General features: G+C 35.7%; 1 protein-coding gene across 2 annotated transcripts; it reads right to left on the minus strand.

The window, feature by feature from the left end:
- Window positions 1-1,455: 1,455 nt before the first annotated feature.
- Window positions 1,456-16,332, minus strand: LOC140138135 (RNA-binding protein RO60-like). 2 transcript variants are annotated; one of them, XM_072160059.1, is made up of 7 exons: window positions 16,149-16,332; window positions 15,670-15,772; window positions 9,924-10,539; window positions 9,164-9,387; window positions 7,680-7,964; window positions 7,091-7,327; window positions 1,456-6,076 (listed from the first exon to the last, which is right to left on the minus strand). In XM_072160059.1, exons 2-7 carry the CDS (start codon window positions 15,676-15,678, stop codon window positions 5,777-5,779), a joined length of 1,671 nt encoding a protein of 556 aa, XP_072016160.1. In that variant the 5' UTR covers window positions 15,679-15,772; window positions 16,149-16,332; the 3' UTR covers window positions 1,456-5,776. The 2 variants fall into 2 exon arrangements, with proteins under 2 accessions (XP_072016160.1, XP_072016161.1); XM_072160060.1 differs by lacking the exon at window positions 15,670-15,772.
- Window positions 16,333-18,497: the final 2,165 nt, after the last annotated feature.

Genomic DNA, 18,497 nt, shown 5'->3' on the forward strand with positions numbered 1-18,497 from the left:
TGTGGACCAATTTGTAGCGTCGCACATTATTGCGTTCAATCACAATGGCTAATTGTGTAAGAAAAGAGGCCGTTTTAAAAGTTGCACCTGAGTGCATAGCAGTCAGGTTTTCTTTAAGAAACACATGAATAGGCTGACTGTATTGTTTGAGAGTTGAATCCTATGGACTCAGATGCAACTTTTAACACTGTTTAAAGCGGCTTCTTTTTTACACAATTAGCCACTGTGACTGAACGCAATGACATGTGACGCTATATTTTGGTCCGTATGTGTAAAACAAATAAAGCTACCCATACCTTCTTACATGTTTGCATTCCTTCAAATATTTTTCTATTTATTCTAAAAAGCATTTAGGGGGAACTTATAACTTATGGACCCTACAGGAATCTATCATCCACTTGACAACTGCAGATTAGTCTACAAATTTTCCATGAAAACTTCCAGTACCCACTACCATTGCGCACAGAACTTGACCTCGAGACTGTTGTGTGTGCAGTAGTGTAGCAGGTGAGTTCCCCCTGGAATTGACAGAAAAGTACACCTCTGGCAAAAGATGAAAGAAAATTGGGAAGGCAAACAGCACAAATCTAAAATTCACCCAATCATAGGCCAAAATATACATTTGCATGCACATTTTCCCAATAAAGTCCTTTTTTGGGAAACTCACTTTACATGGACAATCTCTCTTTAAAAAAACGCTATACATGCAAATATATATCCCACCGATAATACCGGGTCAAAATAATACAACCGGGATAATTTTTTGTCCCCTGGGTGTGCATGTTTTTTTATGCTATACGTCCGAGGATTTGGCATACCAGTTTTCCCAAGGACCTATATATATGCACTGTCTTGCATTATGTTCTCATAAAGTAGCCTATACTTTTATTCAGAGTACAAGTATTCGCTGTAGATGTTATGATGTAACAGGATTAACTACCATAATGCTTTTGGAATACATCATACTTCACTAGTATGTTCACGCTGTACTTCTGTATTGAACCATAGATGTCAAAGAACATGGATAATCGTATTTCTATAGAATATTCATACCATCCCGATTACTCGCACCTTTAAGATTAATATCTTTGAAAAGAGTGGTATTGTATTCAATCTATACATCTAGGTGATGAGTGCAACCTGCTTGTAATGCAGGGCGATATATTCCAAATCTGTTTTAACCTATTGCTATGGTAGTTAATCCTGTTACATCATCACATCTACAGCGAATACATATCAAAGTATCACAGGTCACAGGCACCCCCTCCTATTCTGATCTCATGCCAAGGACTTGCCCAGGATGTGCCCAAGGACTTGCCTACGATGTTTCAAATTTGGTCTTCGGAAAAGTAGATATAAGAGAATGAGCAGAGTGCGAGTGTCTGATTATGTCTGCCAAATGTATGTTTTAGAAATGTATTTCTGTACAAATTGAAATGATCACAATACCAAATATAAATAAAATTGCCCCAAAGCTTTATTTTTTCTCTCAACATTTTACATTCAAATATTTTTGATACATTGTAGTAAAGAGACATTTCTTTCATATGCCTTTGTATTCATTCAGATTACTGAGCCATGTAGGGTAGTAGTGACATCTGTAACGTTTGGAAATGGCAAAATCTACATGAAGCACTTAACATGTACATGTTCATAATGAACTTTAATTTTACATGCAATTTGCAAAATAGGCTGGCAACACAAATTGTGATACATAGATCTGGGTAAGATAAAACACACACACACATGAATGATATAATTACCAGATGCTTGGTGATTTAACTGTACAGAAATTTACATTGATGAGAAAAAAATATATTGCAAAATGGCTCAGGTGGATATATGATACATTATAAATAAAACAAATGTTGTTCATTTGTAATCATATTGTGGTTACAAAATGTTCCAACCACAGCCACATTTACAATCTGGTTAAATTAATATGATAGAAGTTGTGAAAATAAATGTAAATTAAATATATAATAATACATATTATAAAGTTTGTACTGCATAACTTTGAAGTGCGTCACCGTGGTGACTGGTTAACTGGTTCTTTGATATAGGTAAGAAAGTGTATTCATAGTCGTACTATTTGCAATTGGCACATAAAAATTACCTTTCTGGCATTGCCCTTACTTACAGAACTAATTAAGATGGATCTTTTCCATCAAATTCAAAGTGTATTTACACAATCTTTTAATTTTATAATAAGCAGACCAAAATATGTAATTAATCCCCTTGCCCATCTACACTTTCCTTTTAACTGTACTGCAATCACTAAAGTAGCTCATATTGCAGTGAATTCTTTTCCTTGCTTTTTGTTTTCAGTGTGGCAGTGTTCAAATGCATATTTACAAAGATGTCAGTGCAAATGCAACTGATAACCCAAAGAAGATTTTTTAAATTATTACTTATTATTTATTACCCAAAATTCAAGACTGGATATCTACCTTTTTTCTCCAACACACTACTTCAACCTACATCACATTACTTGCATATTAATCCAATTGGGTCTTTGTACATGTAGCGCTTAATTCAAGAGATCCGCATTCCCATTGAACAAAAAAATCATACTACACACTATTACAGTTGTATGTGTTCCAATTAACTTAGACACAAAGTTTTAATTGATTACTTGACCAGGTTACTTAAAAATGTGATCATGTTTTCTTTTCACTGAATCTATTTATATCTATTTATAGTGACACCTTCTGCATATTGTCTTGGGTATAATTAGACTTTATATTCACTGGAGGGACATGAAAACTAGCAATTCATCCTGATATATTAATTACCTCAATTTTTTCATGAGAACAAACAAGGCCTGCACCGGGTCTCGAACTGGTATCGCCAAAGGCCAATAAACCAGAGTCTAATTCTTTGAGATTGAAATTGAATCGAAAGAACATTCAAACATGTGTGGCTACTATTGAAAATGGGAACACATGTTATGTCCCAAGTCGTAATGTTCTTAACATTTTTCTTTCATGAAATTTTTAAAGATCAAAACAGTTTTCAATAACACAATAAAAAAGTTAACTGAACACATAATATATAGATTGCTGCCACCCATATAATCCCTTTGAATCCATTCTCAATATGGCATATTGACCCCTTAAAATTCCTAAAGACATATGCTGCTAGGAAATGTACATCACTTTTACACAATCAATCTACAAATCTATAAAATAAAACAATGCTAAAGCGTTTCTTTAGTTTCAATCTCTATTTTCCTGTCCAATTGTCAAATCTGTTATTTTTCTTTATAAAAAAATGCACATTTTGTACAATGCCCCTTAATATTCATTTATATTTTTTGACAAGTAAGTTGTCAGGCATAATGAATGATCCCTTTTTAAATGGGTTTTGTCACAAAATTACTACAAATAAAGACATACAAAAAATGCTAATATTTAACAAATTACATTTACACAAGGTCTATTCCTTAAATCCCATTTACCAATTCCAAGAGGTACATTTAGTATCATGCACAAGGTGGACTCAATTTACAACATATTTTATTTTGGTGTGAATCTGATCTGAAGTGAGAGACAACAATGTATTGTTGTTGGGTCTACAATAATGTAGACATTAGGTCATAACGAACAAAAAGTTTTTCCCTGAAAACTTTCTTTTCACAAGCCATGCTAGGTAACCAAATAACTTTGCCTACATTTCAATATTTTTGTTTGTTAAATCAAATGTTAACAGATTCTATCAACAGAAGTCCATATCCACTTGCCCAGTTTGGTACAGTGTCAGTTATTATATAATTACATTGTTTCAGAGACAAAACTACTGATAAAGACCTTCAACAAACTGGGTATAAAATCAAACCAGTGTGACAAATGACTCCATTAAATTTTAGATAAAAATTAAAAACCATGATAAATCTATTCAATGATTATTGCAACATTTCAACCACGTCACAATCATTAGATTCATCATGTCAAGCGGATTCCTGTTATCAGCTCTGGTATTCAAACCTTGGACCCATTCTATCATAAGCTATAACAAGTGCTACATTCGACCTAATAAGTGCCTCTCTACTAATAAGCACCTCCTACAATTTTCCAAGTGACACCTGTCAGAAGCATTCCCTTTTCAAAGCACCTTTATAAATAAATTCCATCAAATGTCAACATAACATCACCATCTGAACCTTCCTGCTAGACAATTTTGACTTCGGACACGCTTTACATTATTAATTCCCAATTTTGACTTATAAAGCTTAAGCAACGTTAGCACCTAAGGAGCTTATCAGGTCAGATATATTCTATACAATGATAGGCTCCTGTCATGAGAAGAAAAGATCAGGGTAAAATTATTCCTAAAATGTTAACATCCTGAAAGCAATGATATCAGACCCTGGCATTTGTGCATGGGCCAGCAATCCTATAAGGTTTCCCAGTGATTATGTAAGGTTTCCCACTGGTACCACATTCATTGCCATACAGTTGTATTGTTTACTTGTACATAAGGTATATATGCAGGTGTAATATAAAAGCACCTGTAGAGAGATGGACAATCCACCTGTTGTTTAATATCAATGATGATATATTTTGCCATCGTATGATTAGGAGCAGTCATGTTAAAATGCATATAATTCACTTGAAAATTCTAGTTCTGTTTAATATACTCCCAACAAAGCAGGGTCCTGCATCACATCAAAGGTTTGTCAGATGATACTAATCATAAATATTAATCTTTAAGCTGCAATTATCGTACTTGGTTAGGTATAATTAGGTGAATGAAATGACACCAATGTATAAGGTTACATGTATAAGTTTTATGGTTGATGTGATGCTGATATACAATGTAATAATGAATGGGTGTGTGGTACAATTACGCCAAGCGACTATAATCTATGGATAAAATTAATTATCCTTTTTAAATATCAGGATAATATACCGTTAGCATCTCCCTCATGTACAGTTATATTATTACTTGTAAAAGATTTATGACTTTATGTAAAAGTAAATAGAAAACTTGAGGTACAGTGTATGTTTAATTATGTGCATTTTCCACCATGTTTCCTCTTGTGATTATGGCACATCATTTTTTACGCAGATGCTTTTTTCACTTGAATGAAATTAATAAGCGAAATTTAAAATAAATATATTTAGAGCTTACTTTGTGAACACCAATGTGACAGAATTGCTCTACATGTAAAATATAAATGAGCAACAAGACAAGGAGACCACACATAATATTGTCATGTTGAATCTTTCTTGAAATTTTGTTTTGCAAACATGAAAACTGTCACCTTTTACTTTACTCTACAAACAGAAATGTCATCATTATAAAGCTTGCAATACATTTAAAATTCTCCCGGCTATTCTTGTATCATTGCAATATTTGCACACTATTTAAAATAGTAAAATAATTAGCAATAAATTTGCTATTAAAAATGCTCAAAAAGATAATTAGAAATCATTATTCATCACAGATATATATCAGGTGCTTAGCGGCCTCAAATATAATATACAAATTCCATTTTAAATAGATATACAAATTGTTACCAAAATTACTGGTATCATTTGGTATTCAAAATATTAAATTGGCCCAAATTGAAATTAAAGGGACTTTCACAGATCTGTCAAAAACAAAATAATACCATAATATAGCTTATTCATTTTAGGGTTAGTTTTAACTATATAAGTTAATATTCCAAAGCTCATTTGACAGATCTGTGAATGTCCTTTTAAATTAAAATCCTCCATACAAGATATTGGAACAAAATGCACTGATAATAATTGATATAAATTTGACTTTATCATAGCAATCCTAAAGCGAAGTTGCGTATTACATCAGGTGCAGCAGCGTCAAAGCCGACTATATCCATCATGCCCGCATCCTTGGGATCTGCTAATGTGAAACCATTGGATGTCATGGCAACCACGATGAGCTTGGCATCGATACCCGTCTCCTTACGGTAGCTCCTCAGTGCTTCGGCTGGTTGGATGTTCCCTGCCCACGTCTCACAGTCAGTGTAAATGATGAAAACATCCACAGAGATTTTCTTTTGGCGTGCGTATATCATGGGTTGGGCGCAGTCTGTGGCACCCATTGGAATCTGAAATAAAACCAACATATTTGTTGTGAATTCAATGAGAGGTTTATTACATTACAATCCTACTTGTCAATTGTCATTGTGTTGTTTATAGTTCGCTAGGACTGCAAACCTTGCTAAAAAAATTCAGATACAATGTGTGGTGTACATCATGTTATATTTAATCTTCTCCTACATGTATGAGAGTACATTACTCGGGAGCATTTGTGTACAATGTATGTGATGTTATTGCTTATGCCCTGTGTAGCCAATTATGGGTTCAGAAATAACCTAATTGAGACAATTGGCTTTATGGCCACAAAACAATGCCCCACAAGGAAAAATGTACCAAAGGGCATTAGAAATTGCTGTAAATTGATTGGCCCAAAAACAATGTCTCCAGGGGGTCTATCCTGTAGAGTTGTTCTGTGATGTGTGGTCCCATTATATTGCTAATGGCATGTGGAGCCAATCACTGGGTTCAGGTGCAACCTTATGGAAATAATTTTGCTCCATACAGAAAAAGGACACAGTGGGAAGAAACATACATGTGTGATCTTCAGTAGGGAGGGTATTTGCGTAGTGTGTTGTGGCTGTGATACCCATATTCAGGATTCTATCTATAATGTATGTGAGCAATAATAGGACTCAAGCTGACCACCTAGCATTCCAAGCAATATCAGGTCTTGCTATCCATCACAAAATGGAGAGAATAATATTAACATGTTTTTCACTAAAAAGTTGTAAAATGCCACCTACTTCAATACTGGTCATTTTGTAAGGTATAGCTACAACAATTAGTTAATTATGGTGACTATGTGGTTACGCTGTGTCAATGATGTCGCAGGCTATAATTGCCCCACTACGGATGGAGTAGCCTATGCTTACATAGGCTGAATAAGACTAATGCCCTCTGTGTATGACGTCCATGTCCCAAATTAACAAAAGGTCTTAACTGAACATGTGCATATTGTGTGTGTGAGTGATACCCTTGCTTTTCTTGTACTTTTATATACAATAAATATCATCAAATCTTACATTGCTACAAATCCTGATAACTTCATCCATCCTCATCTTCTCATTGATTGGTATATCCACCAGCCTGTTTGAAAATGCCACCAGATGATGGCGCTTCTCTGTGCGCATTGTGACCATTGTCATGGCAGCAGCAGCCTCCCGTGCCGTTACATTGCGTGCTCCATTGACACCGCTGCAACTCATGGACCCACTCACATCAACTGCTAAAAGGAAACGTTTTCCTGTTGGTTCTACAAACTGAAATTGGAATTTGAAAAAATAATACAAGTTTGTACATATTACAAATAAGGGATTATTATCCTAGAAGCTTAATTTTCCATTTCCTATTACTTTCTGTCAATGTATGTGCAATTATATATAACCATGCTAGAAAGTACAAGGTGTCAAAAATCAGAAAAAAACAATATCAAAAAATGTTAAAATAATGATTGTTTTAGGGTAGTAGATGCAACCAAAATGTGTGTTTAGGTTATTATGGATGCCCTGGCAAAGACTTGTTTATGGTTCATTTTGAAAGTGCATGCATGAGCAATTGAGCACGATATCCCCTTCAGAATACACCCACTGGCCTTTCATACAACACACATACCTTGAAAGACTTGTAGAAAGCATCATCTAAGGCATTGAGAACAGTTTGCTCTGGCTCCCATGTCAGTTTCCCCTTGTCTCCTTTCTTAGCCTTATATGTCTTGTAGGCAAGCAGGATACTGAATGGGTGGATGCGAGCTTTCTTGAGACGCTCGTCACTCTGTAGACGTTCACACACCAGGTTGGCCTCATCTGAGAGTGGAGCTAAGAGTTCAATTGAGGACATTTTGCCAAGGTTTCTGATCATTGCTGTCATAGGCATCTGTTGTAAAAGGCTGCGCCAGATCTGTCCAGGAATACAAACACAATAATGTTATGGTTACACAGATATCAGATATATTGAGACAATCAGAGATATGGTAAGAATGGTCAGTAGGGCTAAATGGGGACTAAATAAGGTTTAAAGAGCTAAGATATCTAAAATTAACCAGTCAGAAGCATTATAAAAAGGCAATATAGTACCCATGGGGTTAACTCTTTTGGAACTTAAATAATTCATAGAAAGATTTTAGTACCAGCCAATTTGAAGTTGAACTCACAATTATTGTATAATTTTCATACACTCTTAGAACCACATTGCCAATCAGAATATGCCCTTAGAAAAATATGCAGAGTGCATGAATATTGCATAATGTGTATGTACTATGTGCAGTGCGTTCACATCTTCCAGGATTTATTAATTTCTCTTGCAAAGGTAGACTAGATGCATTGTCAATTGATGTATGTAATTGTTCAAATTTGCTGAAATTCTTAGTACATATGTATTTGTTCGCAAAAAGTGCAGATTCTTTGTCTTATCACTTGTTGCTCACAAAATTGAACTCAATCATGCATGCACGCTGAAATGTTGGTGAGTCTAATGCACTTCCCCTGCGGGTCTCGTACATTAGACTCATCAACATCAGATGTGCAGCGTGCATGCATTAATGAGTCCAACTTTGTGAGCAACAAGTGATAACGCATTCATCAGCCTAAAAATCAATTGTGTGAACCATTTTGACAATCATAAACATTTGCAAACAGGATTCCCTCCCTACTACAGAGGTATCAAAAAGCATAGATTGATACATTCAAATTGGCTTTACTTGTTTGGAATCAAACTACTTACCAGCCCTTGAATTAAGGATCTGAAGGGGCATGGCAACTTTTTTAGGGCAAGTTGATAATTGCCTTGGATTTTCACAGAAAAGGCAAAGCAGCACGGCAGTTTGTAATATTTCAAGAGGGCATCATGGCAATTGTTGAAAATATGAGAAGGGCACCAAGGCAATTTCTCAAAAGTGAAGAAAACACACACAAACATAGATTGATGATTTTATAATGAAGGGGCAGGGTTGGGGCACCGACGGCAACTTCATTAGAGGGCACGGCAAGTGACTGCCTTGGGTAAAGGACATATTTTGTGAGGGCATTACGGCAGTGGGGATGGGCACCCACGGCAAAATGCTATGGGTGCCGTGGGTTAATTCGAGGGCTGCTACTTACATCTTTCTCTTTGAGGAATTTGGTTGGTATGTGTTCCCTGACAAGGTTGTGTTCTTCAATGAGTGTCATGATTTCTGTTTGATCATCCGACACTTTGGCATCTTCCACAGCTCGTAGTAGCATCATCACAGACTTCTGTCTATCATTGGGTTCTTCTATCTTACCAAATTCTTCCAACAATGCTTTCTTCCCTTTGGCAATGTATTTCAATACCAGTGATGTGGCTGTGATGAGAAACAAAATGAAATGTTGTGTGGTTCAATTCAAGCAAATATTTTGTCCATGTTGGTACAAGTTTCCTTAAATCTTACTCAATCCTTATTGTAGTGATTTTTTTCTTTCCAATAAATATCTCTGAAAATTGAATCTTCTTGACTGAACCCTAATAATTCAGTAATGCTGGCTTATCAAATTGATAATTAAAATCTAATCAACTGGTCTTACTATTTTGAATGGTGCTGCCGAGAAATCAGACGGCTTGAGGAAGCAGCCAGGATAGGATGTGAAACGTTGCCAGTCAAAAATAGTAAGTCCAGTTGACTAGATTTTAATTATCAATTTGATATTTTATATACCTGAATGACTGAGAATATGTATACACAAATATATAATGCTGGCTTATAAAATCTGGATGCAAAAGCCACCATTTTTACATTGGTATATTTAGAAAGGTCTGACATAACTCATAAAATATTCAGGATATTTTAACTACCCAGGAAGGTTTATAAAATAACTACACTGTCATCTTCATACAACTTACCATCATTTTCTGGTTTCACATGAGCAAGTCTGAGTACATCTCGATGAGTCCATCCATTACGTTTTCTGTACTTGGTTATTTGGTAAGCAAGGTCATTGGGTTTCTTATTGTTGTACCATCGGCTTATTGCACGTCTTTGCGCTCTGCCCCAGCCTGTTCCTTCACTGAACTTTTCAGAGTACTCTATGAACTGAAACAGATGGGTTGGTATGCGACACACTTTGCTTAGCGCATCATACGCTGCTTTTTTAGTCTTCATGTCTGTACATCTTGCACACTGTACCAGAGCTAGCATTATTGGGTTCTGTTTGGCAGCTCGGCCTTCGACGCTGAATTTCACAATTTCTTTCACAACTTCTTCTCCAAGGCCATCGTCAATTAGCTTCTGAATACAGTCTATATTTTCAAGTCCTAAATCTTTGCTTTGTATGTAATAAGTTCCACCTTCTGTGCCAAGAACCATGAACCTTCGCAGGCGGTTCATGTCACTTACAGGCCACACATAGCCTCCTGCGCTGTTGCACACTTGGTCTTCGGAGGCGGGCACTTGCTGACCGGGTTTTTGGTCACCCATCGTGACCTCTTCACTTGCCGCGCCTGAGAGTGATTGAATAAACTGAAAATAACAAAAACAGTTTTTTCATTAATACAAACATGGATCTATTGTATTTTTCCCAAACTTCATCTTACATGTGGCCCATTCCATGTCAACTCCAGGGATGTGCACCGCAGCACCTCTTCAATTTTTTTCTTTTTCTGTGTGGCGGTAGATATTGATGAGAAAGTAAAATCCTGAAAATTTGAGCTTCATACTCCATTTTTGATTTTGCATGGTATAATGACTTTGTACAATTCTATGGGAGAAGGCAAACCTAACTGATGTGTTGAAGCGATCGTCCATAAATGTATAAAGCTAATATCTCTCAGAAATGTTGTCCAAGAATATATCTTCAACATATCTGAAGTTGATGGTGGGGCAAATTGTCTGACATTGGTTTTCAGGGGGTCAAAATCAAAAAAGTGGTTTTGCATGGGTAATATCCCAGCTAAACGTATTCTAATATGCTCAATATTGATAAGAGTAATGTCCTACCAAAGGGCTCTGACTGGCAAAAAATGGACAATAAAATTTTTTTACTTTTGGAGTTCTGGCCCCCCCCCCCCCAAAGTTGGTCCTGGTTGGACGGTTTATCAATTTGAGGGCCCTATATCATTTTAAAGTAAAGGAGTTACAAGTTTTCTGATAGCAGATTTGAATTCTACACCAAAAAAGTACCCCAGGATACATACATCAACTTTTTCAAGTTTTAAAGGGTTCCTTTATACATTTATGGACCTCCAACATCTTCTTTAGAGCGTTGTACACATTTTTACGCTGACCCCCTAAATTTCAAATTGATGCCACGGGAAAACTTCTAAATGGAGTATGAAGCTCAAATTTTCAGGATTTTACTTTCTCATCAATATCTACCACCACACAGAAAAAGAAAAAATTGAAGAGGTGCTGTGCACATCCCTGAGTTGACATGGAATGGGCCATGTGACCTAATTGATAAATTCAAGGGTCTTGCTTACTATGAAATGAGCAACACTTTATAAGACACTTTTTATCTAAAAAAAAAAAAAAAGAAGCTTAAACAAGTGTACAAGTTTCAGAAGTCTGCAGCAGTTTTAGAATCCACAGCCTAGACAATAATATTATGTTGACCTGTGGTGTTAGCCAGCGACCAGGCCACCCATCTTATGGATGGGCACTTCTGGACAAACAATGCATGGTCAACTTGTCTGATGAAAATCCCAGTTGAGATCAATTTATATACAATTCCCTTTAAAAAAGGTATAGCAAAATCACTAAAAGTCTCTACATTTCTGGCAAATTCTGATGCATTGCAGCCGCAAATTAGCATAACAGTCGCCATTCTTTAGCAAAATATTAATAGTCGTAATTTGACATGTGATGGCTCATTCATTGGCAGCTTGAATCCAAGGTTGGAACGGCCTTCAGTCAGGTCGGTGGACGGGTTATTTAGAGAATAAACGATAGGAATTTTTATTTTGCCTAGTATCCTCTACCGTGTGATAGACGACAGGCAGGTCCAATATTTTGAGTAGCGGCTGCTGGCACTATGATAAAAATATTGGACCTGCCTGTCGTCTATCATAGGAGAGGATAGGCAAAATTAAAATTCATATCGTTTATTCTCATTCTTAGTCAGTTAAATATTATTTAAATAACTGCAAACTATTTTTTAAAGCAAAAATTAAGTTACCGTCATAAAAACTCCCTTTTTTAAAAAATGAACGAAACTGGATACATGTACGGTAGGCCTACCGGTACCTCATTTCCTATCATACATACAGTGTTCGATTTAGAGTTGTTTTACATGCACAAATACCTGTAACTTTAGCTCTGTGCATGTAGAATTTTGCCTGTGCATGCAAAATTGTGTGTTATTCAGCCCATTTTGAGGAAAAAATCAGAGTTGTGCATGTAACCCTGCATACATGTACATACTGAACAGTTTGTCTTGAATCACTAAAATTTTAAATTTTGAATCACTAAAACTTTTGTTACCAATGTGTTATTATTTTTTTGAGAAAATGCAAAAATGGTCATAAATTTACCACAGGGGTGTACATGTACCCCCAGGGTTGCCAAACCCGCGATTTGGTAGCCCAATTGGGCGACTTGTGAAGATTTTCCCCACGACTTTTGACAATTTCCTGTCCCATGGCATAGAAACCAATGGTTAAGAAAAAATTTGGGCGACTTTTCAACTTTGGCTCCCGCGACTTCCGATAGTTTCCTGCCCCATAGAAACCAATGGTAAAGAGAAAAATTGGGCGACTTTTCGATTTTTTGACCCGCGATTCGGGCTGAAATCTTTTGGCAACCCTGAGTACCCCCTTGATAGGCGTTTTGGGTCAAGCTGGGAGAAAAAAATCCCAGGTCGACCAAAAATAGCGTATCGTACACGATAGACCACCTAAGTTATCGTAAATCGGTTTCTCCCAGGTCGACCGTAAATTTTGGGTTGCCACATTCGCCCATAAGCGCCAGGATTTTTAGCCCTGATTCGACCCATGACAAGCATGCAAATAGCCCTACACGTGCCCCCACCATGGCGATATACATGTGATGAGTATAAACCATATTGTACGGCATTCATTCATAACTTTGTGCGAGCGCCGGTGTGACTTTTACGAAATCAGTTTCAGTGTCTTGGCATCTAAATTAATTCAGTCATAGGCCTACTCACATTTTCGTATTTATTTAATACAGTAGGACCCTATTCTTGTTTGCAAAATACAGAGTCAGATATATTCCCGGGATATAGTCATACTTCCAAGTTTTCTACTTTCTTGAATTTGCGTCAACATGTAGGCCACTGCAATTTAAGCTTACATCCAAGTTTCGCGTGGACGGTACTACGACTCGATGTTTCAGACTTGTGAGAAAAGGAAAGTAATGAATTTTGAGAAGAGGTCACAAATAGGATCAAATAAAATAATCCAACAAAGAATCACCCTGCTTATAGTGCCAGAAATAAGCTAGGCCTACATGTTTTAAACTTTTAGTATTATTATCCACCACGAATGAAGTGCCAATAGGTTGTCTTTCTATCAACAAACGTGGAATCTCCCAGCTTGACCAATTTGGCCTTAATAATCGGGAGAAAATCACACAAATCTCCTTGTTGGAGACATTCACATTCAGATGTGGCGGGTTTTTAAAAACACGAGCCCTGATCAAAATATGATGTGCGCGCATACCACCAGGCCCAGACAAAATACAATGAAAATTGTGATGATGCGCGCGCATACTGCCAGGCATTCAGAAGTCTCATTTATGGTCATTTTCACGGTAAAGGGTGTAACTTTTGATTTTTAGGGTCAAAATTTCGAACCACTTAAATATGTTTCTGTTTACTGAAATCATGCATAGAAGCAACTTAAATTCAAGTAAAATAATGTTTCAAGGCTTAAACCTTTTGATTTCTAATAAAAAATTAACATTTGCATAACATTTTGGTTAAAATCTAAGAAAAAATGTATTTTACATAACCTCAGAAAATTTTGACATGAAAGCTGGAATACATGTGAAATTCCATTCCAAAGTAAGTCAACAGATATAAGTTAAATTTTACACCATGTTTTGCTATGTTTGTAATTGCAGTTTTGAAAATTTTAACATCAAGTGTCATTTACAATGGAAATTTCCAAACCTTAAACATATTTTTTAAGTTTTAATTGGGTTCCTAAAATAATTTGAATGTCTAACTTCATGTACAAATACTACTTGATGAAAGGAACCTCCCAGCCAAGTTTCACAGAAATTGGAGTTATTTTTTAGAATTGGCAATTCAAGCGATTTGTGTTTCGGAGGCTTCAGTTAACAACACAGGTGATCATAAAAGTAAAATATTTAGCTAACTACTACAAGTTGACATAAAAAAATAGGTAAAAAATATCACAATTACCAATTTTCATGCTTTGCTTCTAAGTATTGAATTTCAGTTGTGACAAAAATTAAATTATCACAGCAAGTCATTTTTTTTTGTTTCGAGGCTTCATGTTAACAATTGTTAAACATTGCAGAAGTAGTTTTTTGAAAACAACAGTGTTGGGATCATCTAAGCTGTTATTTTCTTGTGTGTATTGAATCAATGATTCTATGCGGCAGATATTGTAGATTTATCACACATTATTTTTTTCACCCATTTGTTAAGTGTGGTGTTTTTTGCATGTGAAGCCTCCGAAACAGGCTTTTTAAGGTATCAGTATATTTTTCAAACATTAACCATAATGTCAATTTTTTTAAAAATTTATGACATTCTGCACATATCAAGTAATAATTACAATGCAGATATCAGTATGAAACACACCAATTTAGATATATGCATAGATGATAATTAAGTTTACTGTTGTTTCGGAAGCTTCATTTGTTTCGGAGGCTTCAATTGTTAACGGAAAGTTTGTATTGGGTCCCATTTTCAAACGGTGATATATATTTCCACGATTTAAAAACATGTGACTTGAGGATCTACTTTGCTACATTTTGATAAATAGATTGGATGAGCTCTTTTATTTATATTTGCACAAGCTTGCTGAACAGTTTGTTTCGGAGGCTTCAAAAAGTTAACGGAAAAACGGCTATTTGAAGTCAAGATTTTATAAAAATTTTAAAAGCTTGCAAATCGGCTAATTTTTGTTACCCATTTCAAGTTAAGATAACAACTGTTATAAATCAAGAAGAAGTGAAGAAATAACCAAGAATTATGAACCAAAGCTACACCCACAAAGTTTGTTAACAATTGTTAACGGAAAATGAAGCCTCGAAACGACAAATATCGAAGTCCGGTTCTCAAAAATACAGGGCTGTTCACAATTAAATCTAATGTGGCAGTGTTTACTGAACATATGACTGTACTTTCAGGATAAGAAAAATTATCCATGAACTAACTGAAGAAAACACAGGGTTTTACAAAAATGTTACTGTATTTTATAGTTTTTCAAAATGGCAATATTAAGTACATTTAAGCCTGCTAAAACTGAACGCAGTAACTCCCAAAGCTGATTATGCTACCCAAGGTAGCTGCTAACTAGATGACTTATGTGGCCAAAAATTATGGAATTCTGTGGCTTTATTAGAACACTACAGATTAAAATGTTAAAAATCCAAAGTTACACCCTTTACCGTGAAAATGACCTTATAGCAAACGCGTTAAAAATATAACTGTCTTACTTTCCACATGGAAACTTGATGCTTGATCACACTGTAGTAACACAAAAGATAGTAGATCCCTGATCACATGCAGAATTCTTGTTGGATAGACTTGGCAATCAATCTACAACATCAAATGATGATCATTAAAAATCAAGTCTAAGCCTAACAAACTAAGTAAAACACAACACAAATGTTTGTAACATTATCATCAGCAGTAACTGAGTAAGCACTATTTCACAACAGTATGACATACGCTGGCCTTGCTAAAATACTACAACTCTGGGATTTCCCAAATAACGCAAACAGAACGTAGGCGTATAAACGAGTCGCCAAACGACTAGCCCTAGACGGGGTCATGTCCGTGTCATGCATTGTTTGCATTGCAGGTTTGTGCTTTCATACACACAGTTCAATGTACACTCAATATATCAGATCCATACAAACACATAGAATTTGACTGAATATGCTTTTCGATTTAGCAGCAATTTTCAACTTACCACACGATGTCACGAATATCAGAGTCAATCAGTTGGAAGAATCATACATAAATACGATCCTTCGCTAGGTCTGATTACTTCATAAGATGTGAGAAAGTCACTATTTTCATGTAATAAACAGGTAATTTACAGAGCTACCAAAGATATTAGTTCCTCTTTCCTGTGAAAATAGCGCCCTCACAGGCAGCAATCACCAATCGGTACACGTCACGGTGACGGTTCCTGAGTAGATTGGAAAAATAATGAAGTTAAAAATGAAATTGTTGCTTTCATTTTCATTTAGCAAGCCTTTTGTTTCGTTAGGCCTATTTTAATGTTTGCTCACAGTGAATGAAAAGAGCTATAGCTTGTAAATAAATCTATATTGACACGTCACATGAACATATCGGTCAACATAGGCCTACCCCGGGGCCAATCAATCAACCAATCAATCAATCAATCAATCATTCCATCAATCAATAAACGCTTATCAATATATCATCATATCAATCACATTATCAATAATTCAATCAATCAAACATAGGCTAATAGCAAATGTCAATCAATCAACAACTGAAAATATTGGAATAAAATCAATCAATCATTTATATCAATAAATCAATATCCATCAATCAATCAATCAATCAATCAATCAATCAACATATCAATCCGCTTATCAATTAATAAATGTCAACCAAGCAGCCAATAAATAAGGCCCCGCAATGAATCAATATATATCAATCAATCAATCAATAAATCAAGCCGATCAATCAATCAAGAGCTTAATTATGAGCCCTGAGGAGCAAGAATTTTAGGCCAGTCGAGAGGGGTGGGGGAAGTAATTTCAAGTCAGGAGGGGGTGGGTGCAATTTCCGTAGTCATGGGACGCCTTTTACAGCGATGGGTAACCTGATTGACGCTGTATTAGCCTAAATGTCAGTAATTCCATAAAAAAAATTGTCGCATTTACAAGGAACTTTTTCCGGGAACATTTACATGATCTTTTTGCATGAAAGGGACAACATTTTATGTTATACATAAGTAGTAAAGAATTTGATTTTCCAAATATATATCAGGTCACTTTCCTTTAAATAAAACGCTCTACTCCCTATTCCAGAAAAATACAGCACTAATTTTATTAGATGAAAAAATATTATCCCGGGAATATTATCCTGTTTTGCCAAATGTAGCTAAATCCCAATTCTAAATTGACAATGTCAATAGTCAAATAATTAATATTTTTGCAATGAGGTCAAATGGGCAAAAAACATCAATTTTGCATGTCACAGTTTTCTTCATACAATTGTAATCACATAACTTGGCATGGCACAAGTCTAGGTATTTTAAGTAGGCTAGCTCAAAATGTAAATATTCTAGTAGTGTTATTTTTGACAATTGGTTTATGAAAAAGATTATAAATGTTTTCTAAAAATAAGAATGCATAACTTAGAATTCGTCTTTGTACAAGTCTTTCAGCTTGATTGTCACAGGATACGAAAAATACCTTAAAAACGTATGTTTTGGCCCTTATTTCAAACTAATATCAATAATTAAAATTATAAAAACTTTTGTTGCCAGTTAGAATTAAATAAAGGATTAGGGTTTAGCTATGTTGCATTTGGCAAAACAAGATGATATTTTTTTAATTCAAAAATATTAAGCGCTGTATTTTTCTGGATTAGGGAATAGGTTTATGAAAACAGTGCGAAAACGCTTAAATTAATATGGAACTTTACCTGCTCGCTGCGCTCACAACCTCACATCACAATATCTATATAGATCACTTAAAGTTTGCAAATTGGTATCCCAAAAATTTGGCATGTGCAAGGGGGGGGGGGCCAAAGAAATTTGGCAGTCCGAGAGGGCGATTTCTGGCAGTCCGAGTCTGAGAGGGGGGGGGGGGGCAAGCATTTTGAGGCACTTTTTTTTGAAAATTTACCTCCTCGCACAGCCGCTCAAACATCTTAAGGGAAAACAATGGTTCAAAAACTGTATTGGTCGCAAAAAATGTCATAATTGACAATGCAAAGGCTGCAAGGCAACAGTGTTTGCTGAAACGTACACAAGTAAGACTTTTAATGCATTACTCTTCCGATCCTGATGGATTTGTTCAACATTATATAGGCCTATATAGGAGATTATAAAAACTACAAAACATTTTCAGTTGCAGATGCAGATGCGTCTTTACAAAGGAGAACTAAAACAAAGGTGTGACTATTTTTTTTTTCGGTTTTGAGAACAATCAACATTACTTGCTCCCCGCCTTTAATCACAGCTATGCCAATGGGTATTTTTCTTCATGACAAAAAGTATCATCCAGAAAGCATGATGATTACAGACAGTGGTTTGCCCAGAGTGACTACCCCGAGG

The sequence above is a fragment of the Amphiura filiformis genome, chromosome 17 (genome assembly GCF_039555335.1).
Source record: "Amphiura filiformis chromosome 17, Afil_fr2py, whole genome shotgun sequence".
NCBI classification, from domain to species: Eukaryota; Metazoa; Echinodermata; class Ophiuroidea; order Amphilepidida; family Amphiuridae; genus Amphiura; species Amphiura filiformis.